The 21,789-nt window shown below is 43.5% G+C and overlaps 1 protein-coding gene across 6 annotated transcripts in view; it reads left to right on the top strand.

Moving 5' to 3' along the window:
* rerea (arginine-glutamic acid dipeptide (RE) repeats a) overlaps positions 1 to 6,816 on the top strand; it is a 174,532-nt gene extending 167,716 nt beyond the window's left edge. For 3 of the 6 annotated variants that reach the window (XM_084070209.1, XM_084070208.1, XM_084070212.1), the window contains 6 exons: positions 102 to 215; positions 314 to 1,719; positions 2,282 to 2,504; positions 2,818 to 3,703; positions 4,149 to 4,335; positions 4,518 to 6,816. In XM_084070209.1, the coding sequence (XP_083926335.1) occupies positions 102 to 215; positions 314 to 1,719; positions 2,282 to 2,504; positions 2,818 to 3,703; positions 4,149 to 4,335; positions 4,518 to 4,551 (2,850 nt within the window). In that variant the 3' untranslated portion in view covers positions 4,552 to 6,816. The remainder of the gene's footprint in view (positions 1 to 101; positions 216 to 313; positions 1,720 to 2,281; positions 2,505 to 2,817; positions 3,704 to 4,148; positions 4,336 to 4,517) is intronic. The other 3 variants (XM_084070210.1, XM_084070213.1, XM_084070211.1) reach the window with 2 other exon arrangements.
* The last annotated feature ends 14,973 nt before the right edge of the window (positions 6,817 to 21,789 follow it).

Here is a 21,789-nt window from a genome sequence, read left to right as displayed (position 1 = left end):
ATCTCACTTCCGGGTTTTACGACGACAAACTATTTGAAACGAGTCAGATTAAGTTATTACACTATGCTATAATGTCTCTTCAATCTCTTCTTTTCATACAGAAAATTAAGGAGGAGGCTCCCTCACCTATGAAGAGTGCCAAACGCCAGCGAGAGAAAGGTGCATCGGACACAGAAGAGCCCGACAGGGCTAATGCCAAAAAGTCCAAGACACAGGTGAGATCATGGCTTAATGTTTTTGTGTGCATGTTTCTATGCATTCATAGGAATCCAGTTAGTAAAACACTTACCCTTCTGTCTCCGCCGTCCACCAGGAGCTCAACCGACCAGACTCGCCGTCAGAATGCGAGGGCGAGGGCGAGGGAGAGGGCGAGAGCTCTGATGGACGCAGCATCAACGAGGAGCTGAGCAGCGACCCCAAGGACATTGACCAGGACAACCGTAGCTCATCTCCCAGCATCCCCAGCCCCCGCGATAACGAGAGTGACTCTGACTCGTCTGCCCAGCAGCAACAGCTCTTGCAGGGACAGCATCCCCCAGTCATCCAGTGTCAGCCGGGGACCTCTGCGTCCTCCACGGCCCCAACCCCGCCCACGTCCTCGGCACCTTTGCTGCCCCCACAGGTTTCCCCGACAGCGCCCCCTGCCTCTCTACCTCCCCAGCCGCTGCCCCAGGCCAGCCCGCTGTCTCTCATCCAGTCAGGAGCGTCCCTCCACCCTCAACGGCTACCCTCTCCACATTCACCTCTCACTCAGGCTCCGCCCCCTGGGTCACAAGGCCCGCCGCAATCATTACCAAGCTCACATCACGGCCCCATGCCTCCCATGCCCCCCATGCCCCCCATGTCCCATCCGCTGCAGGCAGGCCCCTCACACATGCCTCACCCTCACTCCATGCCTCCTCAGGGCTTCCCTATGGGGCAGTCTCAGGTCCCGCCTGCATCAATCCCTGGCCAGCCACAGCCAAGGCCACACACTCCTCCCTCACAGTCCCAGTCGTCTTCCCAGAGTACAGGTCCACCTCCAAGGGAGCAGCCCCTGCCTCCTGCCCCTATGTCCATGCCTCACATCAAGCCCCCACCCACCACGCCCATCCCACAGATGCCCAATCCACAGTCCCACAAACACCCTCCACACCTATCGGCACCTCCGTTTCCTCAGATGCCTTCCAACCTCCCTCCACCACCTGCCCTCAAGCCTCTCAGCTCCTTATCCACCCACCATCCTCCATCGGCGCACCCACCTCCGCTTCAGCTCATGCCCCAGGGGCAACAGCTTCAGCCTCCCCCAGCCCAGCCCCCAGTCCTTACCCAGTCCCAAACCCTCCCCCCATCGTCCAGCCATCAGCCTCCCCCAGCTCCCCCTCTACCTCCCTCCGCAGTGTCCTCACACCCCAATGGGCCACCACAGCCTCCATTCCCCCCTCATCCCTTCAACCCCGTTCTACCTCCAAGTGGCCCTCCCCCTCCTTCGTCAAACTCCATGCAAGGCTTACAGCCCCCATCCTGCTCCTCCTCCTCGGCTCCCTCCTCCTCCATCTCCATGCCACTCCCGGCCTCAGTCTCCTGTGCCGGACCGGGTCCCTCACTCCCACCTGTTCACATCAAAGAAGAGCCTCCGGATGAGATGGAAGAGCCAGAAAGCCCCCCACCTCCACAGAGAAGCCCTTCCCCCGAGCCCACTGTGGTCAACACTCCCAGCCACGCCAGCCAATCAGCACGGTATGCCTAGCTTGAACACTTAACTTCCACTCTCCGCAGTATCAGTAAATAAAAACTGCTGTGCTTAAAACAGTCTGGTCTGGCCACGCTGATTAGCCTTCCAACACATTAACAACACAGACTCACATCTAAGTTAGAACGGAAGCCTTTCATGTAGGAAGCAAATTGAATGTCCGCAGCCAAACAGGCATTGAAAGCACCGATTAGCCTTGGGCTGTAAGTGGCTGATGGTTTGGAATTATCCACAGTGGAGAGTAGAGAGATTAATTACAGCAAGATGTGAGTGAACCAAGCCATCTGAATATAAGTATCTGGAGTTGCCTTATGCTTAAGTGGCTCGCCTGCCAATGAATAGCAATGTGGCTCTTCATACATAATTTGTCATAGCAACAAAAGTGTTCATCAAGGGAGTTTGTTTCCTTTTGAATTCGCTTTGAATTTTCAAACATCCCACAAGCCATCAACCTTTCATTTAGAGTTGTAGGATTTGTCTATACGTAACATGCTGATCACCAGACTGATGACTGTATGCTTTATGTTTGTCAAACCATTCTGACTGTAGGTTTTACAAACATCTGGACCGGGGGTACAACTCTTGTGCCAGGACAGACTTCTACTTCACTCCGCTGGCTTCATCCAAACTTGCCAAGAAACGAGAAGAGGCTCTGGAGAAGGCCAAGAGAGAGGCCGAGCAGAAAGCCAGGGAAGAGAAGGAGAAGGAGAGGGAGAGAGAAAAAGAGCGAGAAAGAGAACGGGAACGAGAAAAGGAATTGGAGAGAGCTGCGGTGAGTTTTTTGGGGTTAAATTAATGTCCTCTTATTATATTATATTTGTCTGAGTGTGCTCTATTATGTAATCTTTAGTGAATAAAATGTAATTTTGTCCAATCTGTATGGTAGAGTATGTTAATAACTCCACTAGCTTATATATAACTTATAGCTTATATATAACTTATACAGTTGGGGTGGTTGTATTTGATCTCCCTGCTCTTCTATTGAGACAAAAAAATGTCAGCACTTTCGCAGGAAAACCAGGTTCAAATCTGTGGTAGAAAGTTACATAGTGCAGCTTTAAAATGCCTTATCTTTCTCAACACAGAAAGCCAGTTCATCCCACGAGGGCAGAATGGGCGACCCCCAGATGGGAGGGCCCGCTCACATGCGCCCACAATTCGACGGCCCCCCCACCACCATCGCTGCCGTGCCACCCTACATCGGCCCCGACACCCCCGCCCTGCGCACCCTCAGCGAGTACGCCCGCCCTCATGTCATGTCCCCAACAAATCGCAACCATCCGTTCTTCGTCTCGCTCAACCCTGCGGACCCATTGCTGGCTTACCACATGCCAGGCCTGTACAACGCAGACCCGGGCATGCGCGAGCGTGAACTGCGAGAGAGGGAGATGCGCGAGAGGGAGCTCCGGGAGAGGGAACTGCGAGAGCGGATGAAACCGGGCTTCGAGGTCAAGCCTCCGGAGATGGACGGCCTGCACCCTTCCACGAACCCCATGGAGCACTTTGCCCGGCACGGAGCCATCACGTTGCCACCTATGGCTGGCCCGCACCCCTTCGCCTCGTTCCACCCGGGCCTAAACCCTCTGGAGCGTGAGCGGCTCGCTCTAGCAGCAGGGCCCCAGCTGCGGCCGGAGATGAGCTACCCAGAGAGGCTGGCTGCCGAGAGGCTCCACGCCGAGAGGATGGCCCAAGTGGCCAACGACCCCATCGCTCGCCTGCAGATGTTCAACGTCACACCACATCACCACCAGCACTCGCATATCCACTCACACCTCCATCTGCACCAGCAAGACCCTCTGCACCAAGGTGGTGAATGTCTCGTATGTCCCCCGGGTTCTGGGGCCCACCCGTTAGACCCCCTGGGGGGTGGACCTCACTTGGCCCGATTCCCCTACCCACACGGTGCCATCCCCAATGCGCTGCTCGGCCAGCCGCAACATGAACATGAGATGCTACGTCACCCTGTCTTCGGTAGGCCCTCAAACAGTAATATTAACACATTAAGACCTGAAGCCGATTCTACAAAATGTCTTCTAAATCCCAACAGTATTCTGAAAAACATGTTTCTATGTCAGTGGTGCTCAAACTTTTTCATGTCAAGGACCCCCAAAACGATATGAATTTGGCCGCAGACCCCCCATCTCAAAATATTTCGTTCCAGGGACCCCCAGAAGCAAAGATTTTAGTTAAAAAATGTTCGCTTTAAAATAATATACATTCTAAGATTTGCACACATTTTCAAGATTTATCAAAAATAGCCAAAGTGTAAAATAATTATTTTTTAGCTCAAATCATAAAATGACACGGATGCGTTCCAGGTCTTAATGGGTTAAACCAGTCGAATTTATTTGGATGTAATTAGCTATGCCATTCCATGACTAAATTGTGTGTGTGTGTGTGTGTGTGTACTTTCCAGGTACTCCATACCCACGGGACCTACCAGGAGGTCTTCAGCCAATGTCAGCAGCCCACCAGCTCCAGGCCATGCATGCCCAGTCAGCTGAGCTACAGAGGCTGGCGATGGAACAGCAGTGGCTTCATGGTCACCACCATATGCATGGAGGACCTCTGCCTGGCCAGGAGGACTACTACAGGTACTGTAGGTGAATACACCTGCAGAAAAACAACCTGAAAAGAAACAGCCGATGTTTCTACTCTGTGATTGCACTGTATATTATTGTCATGTTAACACAGATAATAAATGTCAGATATTCTGAGATATTCTGATGTCTGATAATATTTCAGATATTAATGTCGACATTTTGTTTTTTGTTTATTGTTCCAGCCGGCTGAAGAAGGAGAGCGACAAGCAGTTGTAACCAGCCGAGGGGAGGCGGAGCTTCACAGGTGCACAGGAAGTTGTTACAAAGACGGTCTTTGCAGAGGCACTCAGAAGGTCCTCAGAACAATTTCAGTTTTGCCGAACCGAAAAGGACGTCACGAATTCTTCTGTCGTTTTTTTTTTGTTTTGTTCCTATCATGGACTTCTTTTTATTATAATAATAATTATTATTTTTGAAGACATTGACTTTCTTTGGTATATAGCCAGTAGTGACAACGTCCTCAAGACTCCTGCATGTCAAGCTTCCCTGACGTTTTTTTGTAGGTGCTAGAACAAGACACTGTGCTTATCAAAACGACAACAAAAAAGACCGGTTGGACCGTTTTAAGGAAAAATTACAAGTGCTATCTTAAATTCAACATTTATTTTAATACATTGTTGGAGGTTTTTTCATAATTTTAAAGAGAAGCTGCAGCATGGCGTTTTTGAGTCTGTAAATAGTATATATAAACATATAATTATTATTATAATTATTATTATTACTAGGTGTGGACTCCGAACCAAGTCGTTTCAACCTCCAAAATATATTTGTTTTTGTTTTTTTAAAGCATTATCCCTTGTTTTAAGAGGGGAGCACCATGGCATTATGTGAGTGAGCAGTCAACAGTTTGTGAAAGTGTTGCAGTTCAGGTGTGGAGTTCCTCTTGGCATCGCTGTGTACACATAATATTTTTTTTATCTCTGTTAACCCATAAAGCTGTCACATACACATCCCCTTCATCACATGCCTATGACAAGCACCCAAAAGTTGAAATGTCTAAACTCAAGGTAATGATTTGTAACACTTGAAAAAGGTAACTAAATAAGTCACTGAGGCTTCTGTGGAGTGTGTAGTACCACACTTGAGCCATGGGAAAAAAATATATATATTATGTATGTATTGCACTGAAAGAGTAATCGTTAAGCTCCATCAATTGGGTTTTTTAATCACTATACATAAAGATCAGTATTTAAGTCAGCAAATGAAGAAAAGTTTCATTAGAATTTTACAGAGAGTGAATTTAACCGTTGGACTTTACAATTTCGGCAGAACTTAAAATCCGCTAAACGGTTTCACATTCTTTTAAATCTTATTGGTGAAATGAATTGTATTATCTACTATATTGGGAGCCAAATGGGACTTTTAGATTGGTTTTGGTTTTAAATGTGTGAATGGCTGAATCAGTGCTAGAACAATGGTTTGGCGTCCCCTTACTTTGACCTGGTTTAGCCATCCATCTTTTGTTTGTTTTTTGCCAGGTCATTCCAACTCGACTGTAATAATGTTCACTGTGACACTACAGGGGACCCGCCTACGTGTAATAACTGTGGAGAAGAGGATAGATGGTGGTGGACTGCGTTATGTTTTCCCCCCATTGTTTTCCTCTTCCTCAGTTCCTTAGAGATACATACAGCCTCCTGGCCTCCAGGGGCTGTGTGTGTGTGTGTGTGTGTGTGTGTGTGTGTGTGTGTGTGTGTGTGTGTGTGTGTGTGTGTGTGTGTGAGAGTGTATGTATGTGAGTGTGTGCGTGTGTGTGTGTGTGTGTGTGTGTGTGTGCCACTGACTGTTACGAGTAGTGTTCACCTGTCATGCCAGCGTATGTCAGCCCATTTTTTGACTTCTCTCTGGTCTTGTGGCCGTGAGATGTGAACTCTTTGTTCCATGCACTAAAGACCTTCTGACGTTTCGTGGATACTGAGAAAACTGTGGCTAAATGTTTTTTTTTTGTACCTGCTAAAACACAGGCTCTACATGTATTTAAAAGTGGTCATATCTTCCATTTGGGGTACCAGGTTTTAACATTTGACAACCATGTTGGATGCTTGCAACTTAATCCAAGTCATGCCCCCTTAAAATAAGTCTTGCAAGCGCTGAGAGAAATCTGTCACTCCATTTTGCCATCTTCTGCCTGTCCCTGTCTCTCGCTTCTGATGTACTCCTCATTTGCTTTTGCCTTGTTTCCTGCCTTTTGGTCCCTATTTTGTGTCTCCAAAAACCTTTGATGTTAAGTGTTGTCAATGGTTTAGCTTCTTGTTTCAAAGCGGCAATAGCAGAATGTAAATTCTGACTGCTAAGATTTATATATATACTGGTATCTTGAAGCTTATTGTATATATTAGTAGTCGCCATGGGATGACACAATGTAAACAAAAAGTAGAAATAATAAGAAAAATTGTGAGTCCTGTGTTCTCTCCATTTGAGTATTTTGTAATTTTTTTGAAAAATTTGTGGAATTAAAATAAACGACTAAGTTACACCACACGATATGTGTTTGCTTAATCTTTTCTATGCACAGCTTTGTGAACCATAAATCAGTTAAGTGTATTTTTCAGCAAATTCTTACCCTATAAATACTGCGTTGGATGATGGACTGCTGTATTCTTGTGACTGGTGTTAGCCTTAGGTAGTGTGTACTACTTAATCTAGGCAGCCATGAGATGCAATAATCCTGTTTCGAAGAGGAAACACTTTAAAGCGCCCACCAACTGGAAAACACTAAGGAGACTGCAGATACATATTTTATACCTCCGTGTTCTCTCATGCCTGCAGAAATACAATTCTTCAGCTGAGTATAGGGACTATACTAGCAGAACTTTTTTGTTGACCAAAGGAAATATGTGACAAAAAGCATAAAGGATTGCTGTTATCACTCTTCCAATCTCCCATTTCCTACAGTTTTACAAATGCTGTGCTTTGCAATGCCAGCCCAGCTGTAGCAGGTACTGAATCTCAGCTGAATATTGCCTGCCTGTTACGGTATAATAACATCAAAGCCTAGCTAAGCCAGAAGGAACACCTACTCAAGCTGAGATGCCTTGCTATCTGCAGAGCAGGGTTGTCATTTCATACTCCCCCAGTGTGTGTGTGTGTGTGTGTGTGAAGAGGGGGGGAGTGATAGACCAGCAATCTGTGATGGTGTGCCGCAGCGATGGCTGTCATTTTGAGAGGGAGCTATTATTCCTGTGCTGCTCCCTGAAATGATGCCCTGTCCTCTGGAAAATCGAGGTTCCTCGGAAGCTCTGTGCCGGGGCTGTCATGTGACGGTCGCCTTGTAAAAGGAGGTGCTGCTATGTTGTCGCTGGCTTGCCTCACCTCCCCATAAGACACAACAAGACGTCAGAACCGAGCAGCGCTGGCTGGTTGAATAATTCATCTACCGATCCTCCTCCACACCAGCGATGGGAGCGACTGTGACTTGTGTCAACTCAAATCCTTCTCATAATGCTGTGTGTACGCCTCAGGCGGGCACACAAGGATACACAAGTCTCAAAAAATCTGGTCCTCCCGTCTGAATACCAATATGTCTTGTGCTGTTCACAAGGAGGCTATTGTCTGCTGCATGCAAGCAATGTTGGACACAGAACCGCCACCACCACCTCCTCCTCCTTTCCTTCTATTTCTTGTCCTCCTCTCCATTCTTCCTTTCGCTCCACTGGGCCTGGCGCTGAGTGTTATTCTCAGTGGCAGAGTGGAGCCTACATGCTATTAGCTCGTTCAGTTGGAAGGTAGTGTTGTTCCTTCAGTGGGTAGCTCGATGGCTGCCCTGTAGCCGAGCCGGGCCATGTTTATCTAAAAGGGGCTCTGTTGACATTCGGAGAACAAATCTGCTCCTCCGGTATGTACTGTACTGTGCCTCCTACACAGTATGAATCAGATTACAGGACACATGATACCTGGTCATATTTATCTCTGGTTCTCCTCTTCGTCCATAATAAATGTGACATTTTTCGTTGCATGTCTCCTCACAGGTGTAGAATGTAAGACTAGTTGGATATCATCTGTGCTACATAATTCTATAGATACTGGAATTAAATACTTTCGAAGGGGACTCATTCATCCAAACCCATCTGGACTGGCCAGTTAAACAGGAATATAGGGGAAAGCATGCAACATGCAAGTTGAAGCATGCCTGTTGCAATATAATATCCCATAAATTGTGCAGAGCTGTATGAATTTGATACGTGCCTTAAAAGATAATACATCTAATTAAAGGCGTTTAACATTCAAATAATGTGTATGCACACAAGGAGTGTAATGGAAGCTATATTATTTAGGTCATCTCAGGAACAATTCATATATCTATACCCAGGAGCTCAGGAGATTTAAATCCCAGAGTTGAGTATAAACTTAAAGGTAGGGTAAGTGATTTGCGTTGGTTAAAATAATTGTTAAATAGCTCTATATTCTGATAGTACTCATTGCTAGAGAGTGTTTGTTCAGTATTAGGAGTCTCCTTGTCTCTCCACCATTATTAAACAGAAAATGCATTTTCGTTTCAGTTTCAGTTTCATTTCCAATTTTATCCAACCAGGACAGAGAACTCAATCAGGATACAGATTAAACAAGTGAAATTGGAAGTGATGACACTAAGAAATGAGCAGGCAAAATTGGAACTGGAACACTATACAAATTAAGCTTAAAAATGGGTACTTTCTCCTGATTGGCTGGGATTTTGACACCTACCGAAAAATATATTTTCTGTTTATTAAAGAGCTGGAGAGACAGGGAGACATCTGTTACTGAAAAAACACTCTATAGCAATGATTACTATCAGAATATAGTATTTTAACCTTTTAACAAAATACTTTTTGTTTTAACCAAAAAATATCACTTACCCTACCTTTAAGTGAAGAGTGGACGTGAAATGTAGGTCCTTTGTCACTTTTACTTTGATAGGATTTCATTCCTATATATATATATATATATATATATATCGCTTACATTTTGTAATTTAGGTCCTTTGTACCATAGGCCAATCCCCCTTGTCCCATGCATATACAGTACATGCATATGAGATTTATTCATAGTTATGACACATTAGACCTTAAATTACAAAATCTAAGTGAGAACATCAGAATAGCTTTTTGATGGTAGGTTTTGTGTTTAGTGTGAGATGTTTAAGATTTTTTTTAAGGCATCAAACAGAATAGGCTGATGCATATCAATAAAAGAAACTTATCAAAGAACGGTTTTGAGGAATGAAATCCTATGAAGGGCTGTCCTCCACTTAAAAAAAGTGGAAGATGCAAGTTCTCCCTGTGGGCTGGTACTGATGCTACTGTCAGAACATCAGCATGTCATTTTGCAATTTCTATGATATCTCCAAATGTCTATGATATCTCCCCATGAATAGACTGTAATACAGTCTACAGAAGCCCCCAACAACACTGTAGCAAACATGCCCCAAACACTAATCTTCTGCCACAGCCCGCAGTCCTGTACTGGTGCTCTAAAGCAGCACACTTGAGTGTGCAGTATTTAGATGAAGGCAAAACAACATCCTCCAAACCGCTAACTAATTAGCCCACAGTTTGTCCAGTCTCTCTCACCCGCTCATGCCCCTCCTCTTCTTCTTCCTCCTCCTCAGTCAGTCTGGGTAATAGTGGCCTGTCACGGAATGTTTGTAGAGTGGTTACCAATGGGTTATGAGGGATGAGCCATATCACACTGGAGGAAAAACAACAACAAACAGAACATTCTGAGACGAATGGCTCATTTATACACTTGGTAAAATTCAGCCCACTGATCACATATTCTTCTGGGGCTGGGAGGACCAGCGTTAAGGTAGGCTATATTTGTACAGGAGTCTATAGGTGCTGTAAGTGTACCAGTAGTGTGTGGTCCTTACAGTTCGGAGTAGAGGATTAACTCTTGTAAATAAAGTTGACAGGAAGATATGCTGGGCCTTTTATCTCAGACAGGGGACATTGAGATGGATTGAGGGGAGGCAGCATACTGTAGGCCTGCATTCCAAAGCATAATATTTCATGTCTTGTGGCCAATATTTGACTGCCATTTTGTGCAACTTGGAATACTCCACTTGTGTGCAGTAATGATTTTCCCTGTGTGTGTGTGTGTGTGTGTGTGTGTGTGTGTGTGTGTGTGTGTGTGTGTGTGTGTGTGTGTGTGTGTGTGTGTGTGTGTGTGTGTGTGTGTGTGTGTGTGTGTGTGTGTGTGTGTGTGATTGTGTGTGTACAGTATCTGTGTCACTATGTTTCTGTATCTATGTGTGAATCTGTTTGCGTGCCTCTTTGTATCTTTGTTGTGTGTTGCTGGTCGGGAGCCAGCTGTTGTTGTATCTCCCCACTGTGTGTTAGAGGCCTGATCCGCAGCTCCCAGGGTTCTAATGATATCCTGCTCTCACATTCCTGTCATAGCCGATCTGGATTCTCCCCGTCTGCACCGGCAGAGCAGCCCAGCACGGCCGTTGGCCCAGCCCGAGCATTCCTCACCCGCTCCCAACACGCACCCCACACCCTCTAGAGGCCCCTGCCAACGCCTGCCACAAACCTCACACACTGCCTCTTGTCTTCCCACACTCCCTTTCCCCAGCCCTGCGTCTCCCACTGTCTATTGTCTTATGCTGGATTTCAAGGGAATAGCCTGTAGTTGAAAGTCGTCGGATTCTTTGTTAAATAAAGCACGCTAGATTTGGTTCATCGCTGGCAAAGAATAGAATAGACAATGCAAGGCTCACATGCTAGACTTTGAGTCTCCTCTTTAATATGATGTCATAAAACATGCAGCTGGCAGAGGCTAAACTTTTAGTTGGATTCTGTGCCTACACTATTAGAGCACAGAAAGCCCAGGGTATTGCACTCCAACTGTCCCTGTACACGTCTCCCGTTCCAGTATCTGTGCACTGTCAGAGTCACACAGATCTGACATTTCAGCTCCTTTAAAGCCCACTATTTCAATTTCTCATTCACTCCATGGAAAGTCTGGAAGTGTACCCAAATAGGGGACTGTTAGGCCTATAGCCTGCATAAATCTCTTCTATAATTATTGCAAAAGCATTGGGACGCTGGACAGAAATTGGTTCTTGCTGCAGTACACTCATTAAAATGTATTTCTCAGAGCATAATAACTTGAGGTTTGAAGTACAGACTGACAGCTGAGGTATTATTCGTTTTGTTTAAAGGGAAAGGAAACCCAGACTGAACATAAAGAATCCAATCTGGAACTTTTCGGGGCTATCAATTTAAAATATATTCACATATGTTCTGGAACGACTGCTAGATGGAAAATATGCATTTGTGATTTCATTAATCTATTATGACTCAAAATTCGAGTCTGTTTTACTCCAGCCTTCACAAAAAGTAAATGTGTTTTAAAAACTTGAAATACACAACAGCAAACGACAAAAAAACATCTCACATAGTACCAGTCCTTCAGGCAACCTCTGGAAAAATGTATTTCACAATGGATAACATTTATTCAATCCAATAGATCAGTATGTAGGCTAAATAAAGCCAGTGGTATGCTAGCAGTGTTTAGAGGGCACCATACTGTGATTTAAGACTCATATTTCATTTTCTTGACTGTTATACCTATAATACCATTAGAACAACTTCTGCAAACACTGGTTTCAAATAGTTAAGCTATCTTGTGATGCTGTACTTTTAGTCTATGCTCTCTGATATTTACTACATTTCCCAGAAAGCAACATACACCTGTTGTGACTCCAATCCATCACCTCTAATTCCTTCCTCAAGCACCTTAGACCTACAGGTATTTTACTCAGAAAGCTGTATAGCACATGGGGTGGCATTGTATAGAAATATTTTTAAACATAATGACATACGTGTGCTAAATAAGTGTAATGCCACTGTAATGACCTGTACTTAGACATGCTCCAATCAACATGAAAATAAAGTATTTAATCTATTTATGTCATTAACGGCGACCAGCGTAGTGTCCAATACATTTCGTTCCCTTTTGTTTTTGCAGATGAGTTCATTATGCAGTCCCCTATGAAGAACTTGCTTTATAGGGAATAGGAAGTAGTGAATGAGAGTGATGTCAGACTAGGCCAATGTGTAGAGACTATCTCTCTGTTATTGAATAAGCCCTTTGATTATGTGACAAAAAATTAAAGGTTAATGAAAATGACTTCGCACAGAGGCTCTGTCAGAGCGATTGCTTTGTGTGCCACACATTTCAACTATGGTCACTCTATGTCCTTTGGCCATTGTTCTCATCCTGCATCTTGATTTGAAATCCCTTTCAGGTGGGATGCGACTTCAGATTGCAAATGTTATTCAGTCAGTTCAGTTTCCAATTGGTTTCATCTGATGGCTCCTAGAATCATATTTAAACAACAAAGTCAGTAATGTATAAAACATTTGCAAACATTTTGCAAGATAACCATAAAGGTTAAGTTAAAGTGCTGTGCTACATAAAAGGCACATGTTTGATGGTATGAACACACACACACACACACACACACACACACACACACACACACACACACACACACACACACACACACACACATTTATTGTAGAGAGACGTACAAGCCAGTGCAGATGGAAATGTGCTGTCATGAGTCACTGTCAAGTGTGTGACAGTGTGGGGATGGCTGATTTATCCTGTGCTCATTGATTAGCTAATGATAATGCCCAAAACAGGTGTGTTGTTGTTGAAGTAGTAGTCACACCCAGCTCTAGCAGGCCACGTAACTGTTTAAATCATTGGTCATAAGAAAGGTGGGACAAGAGAGTGCTACTTTATATGATATTCTAAATAATATTTTGGAACACCCTTTTCTACAACTAGGCTATTAACATTTTGTAAATGTTATGATTTCGTATTTTGTGTATGGATACTTTGAAATTTCATGAGGGACAGCTATTTCTGGAAGGGCCCATAGCCTAAATGCTTCAACAATAACGACAAACGCGCTTCACAACAAGTCTAGCCTCGGAAACAAGTCTGGTCAGTGTAGCATCTCTGTGACAGCTCTGGTCCATAGCGTTAGAAGGAGTTCTCCTTAACGCTATGTTGCTTTCGAGCCCTTGCCCGCACACCCCCGGTAGCGCAGCCTCTCGTCTTTAGTAAAAAAATAAAATATACACTTTCGCTACTCACCAAAACAAAGACGGTTTTACTATGTTAAAAGCCTACTTTCTTTAGTGGGAACACTTGGTGCCCTCCACCTCACGTCTAAAATACACTTTTTGGACAGAAAATAAAACATTTCACCGGAAGGAAAAATCTGGTCAATAGAAGAATTCCATTGACTAGATCTATAGAGGGCGCAGTAGAGTAAGTAAAACATGTTTTCCTTCCGGTGAAATATTTTCTTTTCTTGCTAAAAGGTGTATTTTAGACGTGGGGTGGGGGGCTCCGAGTGTTCCCACTAAGGAAAGTAGGCTTTCAACATTTTAAAACTGTCTTTTTTTGGTGAGCAGCGAAAGTGTATTTTTTATTTTTTTTACTAAAGACGAGAGGCTGCGCAGCCTGCGCTACCGGGGGTGTGCGGGCAACGGCTCCAAAGTAACATAGCGTTAAGGAGAACTCCTTCTAACGCCATGGATCAGGGCTATCTAGCCTCTGGCAGGGACCGGAAATGTACCGGAAATGTGTCTAATTGAAGACAAAACAAAACAACTGAGTCTGACCAATTCTTTATTAAAAAATGAAACAAAACTGGTGATGATAATCAAATCTAAACACATAAATTAGCAAACAGCTAGCACCCGAAATGAGACTACAACAGATACAACCACGAGACAACTAACGACTTTTGAACTCTTGTTGGGGATTCTACACCAGAGATGGCGCAGGAGGCAGGACGATTCAATTCATCATAATAAGGTAGGGCTAGTTTCTTTCTTAGTTTGACACATATAGGCCTATGCTTAATTTTGCTACAATGCTGTTACCTACATGATGTTACTCTGTTACTTGTTGCTACAGAGCAGTGTGATGTTATGGTGTTGTATGTTCTGGTGCTAACAAATAAATACATAAATAATGTACAGCCTACATTATTATTATTAAAACATCTCGCCTGCCCTAAATGTAATTCCTGGGAACGCCACTGATGTAGACATGCTCGGTGTATTAGAATAACATTGTTTGATGCGTTGTTTGATGTGTCATATTCATGTAGCTGACAGCTGGCATTACTGTAAATATCGGCCTAGATTAGTGCTTTTCAATGGGGGTGGGACCGCCCCCCAGGGGGCGTTCATAGAACTTTGGGGGATGACGGAAGAAATATTTTTGAAAGGGGGTGTATTCGAGGGTACATTTTCTTCTCTTCACACCTACTTTATGACAAGTCATAGTGTTGGGGGCTTTGTCATTGTCAGAGAACCCTTTGTACCCGTCTGTCTGTGTCCCTTTGTGCCCATATATGGAGATATCTGTATCTGTCTGTCTACCTGTGTCCCTTTTATGCCCATATGATCACTGTATCTGTCAGTCCATGTCCCTTATGCCCAAATATGGAGATCCCGATGTCATCAGTAGCCCTATATGCCCATATATTGGCATGCCCATATATGGGCATATCGGATTGGCGGTTCTGGACAACTGAATCTCCATATATGCCCATATCTGTCGGATCTGTGGCTCTGGACAACCGGATCTCATTAGCTGCCTATATATCGGTGTATTGGGTTTGTTTATGGTTATGTCTGAATCAGAGTGATGTGGCCGTGGTCTGCCCGCCCTCCCATTAGCCACTCTGCGATGTATTGTGATGGTGATGGTAGATTTGCCTATGTAGCTGTACAGTTCATTTCAGTGTTGAGTGGGGTTTGTACAGGTGGAAGCATGTCTGGGAAGGTTAGGCCTACTAAAGCCTAATAAAGCCTAATTTATAATCCATAGTACTGTGCTTGCTGAAAAGAACACATCAAGCAAACAAGCATTGTTGGCTTGTAGATGTGTTCTTATTTTCAGCAAACTACACTGTCATCAGGTATTGTTACCACTCTGGTCTATAAACTACCACGGTACTAATAGTTTTATTGGAACGATCAGAACATAACGCTATAGTCAGTGGCAACAGCTGAGCAATGTGCAATAAAAGTCGACCAGCACTGTATAATCTTATGGGTGTGCACTGGCCTGACTATGTTTTCAAGGTGAAATTCTGCTAAAGCTATGGTACTTTTATCCATGCCCATTTGAAGGTAGTGTAGCGTATTATTTCATGTCAGCTCACATACTTTATAGATAAACTAAAGTTTGCCACGCTACTCTTCCCACAGTTTTGGTGACACACACACACACACACACACACACACACACACACACACACACACACACACACACACACACACACACACACACACACACACACACACACACACACACACACACACACACACACACAGGGAGAGCTCCCATGCAAGTATTTTTCTCTCTGAAACCCTAAGGATAGATACCACACTTCACAGTCCAGTGGCCTATGCAAAATATTACACCAGTCGTTTTTGCCATATAACTCTTGAACCGTAGGTCGTAGTATCAACATTCTACTTCCCTGGATTCCATGGATCATGACACAAGTCCCCATATACAGGAGGCCACGGCCAATTGCTAGATTTTCCACCATTTTGAATTTTATTCAAAACACACTTTTTGCTCCTTCTACAGATTTGGTCTGCGTCGTGAATCATGAACAAATTGTCCAATCAAGCCAAAATGTAATCACATGACGAGGGTTCTGTACTCAACGCAGCACCAAAAGCAATTCAACAAAATACCATATTTTAAACACAAGATCTAACACAATGTCTCCCAGTGGATTCCTCGGGTCCTGACGGTATTGGTGTGATCAAGGCAACCACTCTTGCAATTTCCCCAAATTGCACCTTTCTATAGTTTAGCTTGCTGCTTGGCTAATTCAGGGAGCATGTTAAAAGCTGTTATAGTTACAGTCCTGCCACCTGACTGTATTCCAATTGTTGCAGAAATCTAATCTGTGATGCATGTTCATGCAATGAATGTTGAAATTAGTATTGAAATAAGGGGGGGGGATTGTGTGTTATGCTGTCTATGTTAGCATTTATTTTGTACTGACTATTTCCGCAGAACAGAGAACTACCGGTCATTACAGTATCATGTGTAGATTTTACTAAAATGTTTTAACATGTAGGTACAAAGTCAATTAAATATGTACGTATATGCTGATATATGTCTTGTAATACAAATGTCCTTGGAGTCAAACAAAGACAAGCAAATTTATACAGCTATCCTCGTACACTTTTGCCACGGACTGCATTTGCCAGCTCTCTTCAAGACCATTTTGAATAATCTTATTGTTAACTTAAAGTGCATAAATGTATCAGTACAAGACAGTGGATGTAGTCTTAACAACTTTCACAACCTGCAGATCACCCAGGTTCGACCCCTGCCTGTCATACTGGCAGTGGTAGCGTTGTGAAACCTGCCTGTCTCAGGGCGGCAACACTGGCACAGCAAAAATAAATCACAGCCAGTAAATGGCTTCTACTCCTCAGCAATTTCCGCTGCTATCACCAGTCTGTGGGCCAGGACTGATAGCAAGCCGTCATTCTACTGCTACCTTGACGCCTGGCGTTTCCCACAGCACAAGGATGGGTTATGCCCCCCTGATAGCACTCTAGGGGCTGTGGTAAACCAGGGACAAGGATGGGGCACGCTTGAGGGCGGGCCAGAGGCAAAGTGCAGGTGAGCCTGCCATGCTGTGGCTTTGGGGGCCAGGGGATGCAGGGAGCACCCTGACCTTGTGTTTGTGTAATGGCCGTCCTGGTGATAGATGGAGGTGCCAGTGTGTTCACTGGCTGCGCCGCGGGGCTGTCCACCCTGCCCCGACGCAGATGGATCGGCCTTTGTTTTTCCCTCACCTCCACCGTGTAATTAATCTTTCGAGAGAGTCCCGTGGAAGAGAGTACTCTCTGACTGTGGGGCCGCTAGCCGATAAACTGGCTGGCGGGCGGGTAAATGCAGCCCGTCAAGGCCCTGAGGAACGGCACCACCCAGGAGATGGCCAAAGAAGATGTTTAAATGCATGCTGCTCCAGGCCTCCTCGCTCACCTTGGTTATCAAAAGAAAGAGAGGCAGCGAGCACAATATTTGTCCCTGCGCCAGAGTGCAATTTATCTTGGATGAAAATAGCATCTCTGGGAAGAGTCAACTGTAATAGACTCTCTCCAGCACCACTGCCATCAAATATTTTTTTTACACAAGGCCTGGTTTCTCTCTCCCAATTGCCTTTCCTATAGCACATGTTTTCTGCTCCATTTCACAAGATAATAAGGCTGTGGGCTACAATGGCTTGAAGCAAATGACCATATCTGATCTATCTTTTTTTCTCAGTATTAAGATTGCAAATTGACCATACCACACTGACAAAGTCAGTTCTTGTTAACAATGTCAGGCACAGGATTTTTGACTCGATTGCAGACCAAAAACATGGATGAAGGAGATTTATTAAGCAGTTCAATGTAATAAACAGCAATCCGTTGCACAGTCAACAATCCAGGCAAGGGCCAAAAACACTACAATAATCCAAATAATCAAGTCCAAAATAATAAACAAGGCACAGGCTTAGTTCAGGCACAGTTCATAACAGGTATTCAGAAAGCTATAAGAGTTTAACGACACAGGTAATAGACACGCACAATCTGGCAAAGAACATGCATAATTGCAGGGTATACAGTAAGTAACAGATGATAATGAGAAGATGAGTTGCAGGTGAGCAGCAGGTAGCAGCAGAAGTGTGATAGCGGAATGGGTCTTGATGTGACAGAATGGTAGAGACGGGAGGTGATGGAATAGATGCAGGGACTGGGACAAGGGCACACATGGAGTCTGAAAACAAAGCAAAACTGTACTGTACACCAGTGGCGTCAGTTCAGCTAAGGTATGGCAAGGTTAGGGTTGCCAACTCCCAGAGATTAAAATAAGGGACACCTATCCTGGGCGCGAGGCAAAGCCGCTCGGCAGATTTTTTTGGGGGGGGTCAAACCTCCCAAAACCCCCGAAATGCATAGAAAACTATGCATTATACCTATAACACAATACAAACACAATGGTCTTACACCTGCATTAGGCTACTATTCATGATTTTTTTTATATAAAAAAAAAAGACAAGGTATGGCACCTGCCATACCTTGCCATAGCCAATTGACGCCCCTGCTGTACACACTGACAGACAGGAAAACACACAAGAAAGGGGAAGCTCAGACAGAGGTCCTGACAAACGAGTGCCAAAATGTTTATGTTCACCTGCATGCATTTTATGATCTGCCACCAACCGTTAACAACAATTCAAAGGAACTGGAATGGGATGCACCAGTGGCTTATGTTGTATGTGCTCAAGAGCGCATACAACATAAATAAAGCTATGGTCCTTCCCACACTTCCAGGTTAAAATCTGACCCGAGGCTCTTTGCTGCATGTTATACCTTATCTTTCCTGTGTTTCCTCTCTCTCGGTTCATTGTCTCTATCAAGAATAAAGCAGAAATGCCTGAAAGGAAAACTGGAATTACATTTGAGGTAAACATTTTTAAAAGTTACAAAGCACTTGATATTTAAACAGTGGAAAAAACAAGCGATAGAATTAGATAAGTCATAAGATAATCGTAAGATTAACAGAAAAATATTTTAATAAATAAAATATGACGGGGTCTAATAACAGCACAGCTTCCCTGTGAAGTCTGTACCTATGTATAGATTGATTGTAGAACTCTGATATACTCAGATGTCTTCTGATCTAGTTGTTGACAGATTGATTGATTAAATAGTGTATTAACAAGTTAACAGTACAGAGGTTTATATAGGGGGCATGTCTGATATCAAATATCTAAATATGCATTTCCTGTTCCGGTTCATTTTCCCATACAGTAGCTTTATATGATTGGCTCGGCTGCAATCAATCAAATGAACCAATGAAATCAGTCATTCAAATGAAGCTATGGGAAAATGAACCGGAACATGAAACAGGCAAGACACCTCTACAGGCATGACACCACTGCAGTTATGCACAGAGCCTGTAAAGGATTAATCAACCTTAATAAGGCATTGTTCACACTTTAGACCAGGTGGATGCAAAAACACTAGTTCAACTGTTTAAGTATAATAACTGATGTATTAACCTTAATAAGGAATTGTTCCCACTTTAGAGCTGATAGATGCAAAGAATCCTAGTTAAACGGTCAATAAGTTAATAGTTAACCGTTATTAAATGCATTATAAACTTACTTATGACTTATGACAACTTGGTAAAGGTTGAACAATGATATAAAGGTAAGTTAGTGACACTGAATAATGCTATTGTAATGCTATTTTAAACTCCCTAATAAGGCTGTGGATGTCTTATCTAACAATAAACATGTTTACAATGATGTTATTAAGACTTTTATAGCCTTATTAACAAATAATAACGTTAATCATAAGTATCTTATTAACTGTTAATAAATACTTTTTAATAGGATGTTCGTTTGGAGTGCTAACCTCTTTATTGCACACTTTATGTACATTTGATATTTTTTTTAATATTGTTTATCTTTACTCCTATTCTTATTAATGTATCTGCAATTCATGAGTAGCTTAACACCAAATCATTTTACATCTATAAACTTGTGATGTGACAATAAAGTGAAGTGAAGTTGAAGTTCTGGCAAGGAGATTTGTTTGTTTCAAATTTAAAACAAGACCAGATGTTACCACTATAATGATTCCAAGTTGATTTTGAGATTGTGTCGATTGTTCTGTAATTAAGCGTCCATTGTTTTCCTGATATTCATAGAGAAACATTTTTTTTTATGTATTTATAGATTTAACATTTAACAAACAAACAACGAGCGGGATAAGGACAGAGATCGGAGCCGTAGAGATAAGGACGGCCATCGATGTGATATAGTGGTCAAGGTGTGTACACTGTTAGTGGGATGGGAAGTGTTTTAACTGAGCCATCATTGAAGTGTTAGCAACACTGTTACGGGGGTAGTTAATGGATTATTACAGTATTGCTGTTTTGATTTCTGTGTGGTTATGTCTTTATTGTTCAGTAGGGCTGAACAGCGAGTTTCCTGACGTAACAATGCCTTTCCCTTTCTCCTTTGATTGATTGAATACTTTCTTAACGTTTGTTAACAGTACAGACAGTACAATCAAAGGTTATGCTAGAAGTATAACACAAAAAGCCCCAGGGAGCTTGTTTCCATTGTGGTCTTATATTGTACTCAATTCGTCATTAATACATATAATACATAATACAATACATAATGGAGGAAAACTCAGTAGCATCATAAGATATATTTACAGAGAAAGGAGGGGTGGTGTGGGGGTGGGGGGGGGGGGGGGGGGGGCAGAGGATACTACTACCAAGGTGTTAAGTTCAAGGAGTTAAACTATGCCCAATTGTATTTTAAGGTCAGCCATTCTTTTAGCTTAGTTTGGGTAGGGTCGAGATTAATGGGTTTTGATAGGTCATTCCACATTTTGGTGGCAGCATAGTAGAATGTATTTTTTCCCCATGTTTTAGCCAAATTTTGGGGGAACAAGGTCTGATGAGCTCCTTCTGGTGTTATGCCCATGATGGGCATCACTCATCATTTTTCCCCAATTAGTTAAAATAGTATGTGGAGTTACGATAGGACTCAAATGTAGCCTACAAGATAAAATAAATAACGAAATAAATATATTTACTAAATATAGACAAATTTTCCTAACATCCCAGTGATTTGGTTGACACCAAAATAACTGGTAGATTTATAGGGAACATATGGCTTTCACAGTAGCAGTAAAATACCCAGAGATTCCCCTAGCATTTGACCTAATTGGGGCCCTGTACGTACCAGAACTAGTGTAGCACTCGCATGGTGTGTTCAGGCCCCTCAAAATTGGCGCTGTTAATCCAGTTACGTTAATTAGCTGCATGTAAATACAGAAAAGTGTTGTGACAAGATATAGACACACTGGATATCTTTATCATCAAGACAATTAAAACGATACAATGTCTCATGAGCATTGTGAGCAGGAGGCTTGGGGTAGGGGGGGTAGCTGAGAGTATTTGTGATTTGCGTAGCAGAACCCCCTGGCTGCTGTACTATAGGCTACTAATCTGAGCAGAGGCTGTGGTTAATCCCTTGGCTGTGGAGCTTTTCACCAGCTCAATGTGGCTGAGGTAGTGGACCACAGTGGACGGGCCCTCTGGAGATGGATGTGTGAAGCAAATCTAGGCAGATCGCTGAGCCTTGAAATGAGCCAAACAGAGAGGAAATAGAACCGTTTTCCCTTGCTTTTTTTCTTTCTTTTCTTTTTAAAGTGGAGAAGAGAGTGTTCATAAAGCTGTGCTTTAATACCACGCAGAGGGACAGGTCAGTTTAATGAGGTGCTGTGAAGCCTGCAAATGAATGGTGTTGCGATATCCTGAGGCACGGCAGATATAAGCACTGGGAGCCATTGAGTCCCAGAGCCTGGGGCACTGTATTGTAACACCAAACAT

Source organism: Gymnoscopelus microlampas (assembly GCF_963454915.1).
Source record: "Gymnoscopelus microlampas genome assembly, chromosome: 10".
NCBI classification, from domain to species: domain Eukaryota; kingdom Metazoa; phylum Chordata; class Actinopteri; order Myctophiformes; family Myctophidae; genus Gymnoscopelus; species Gymnoscopelus microlampas.
This window is presented reverse-complemented; position numbering and strand designations above follow the sequence as displayed.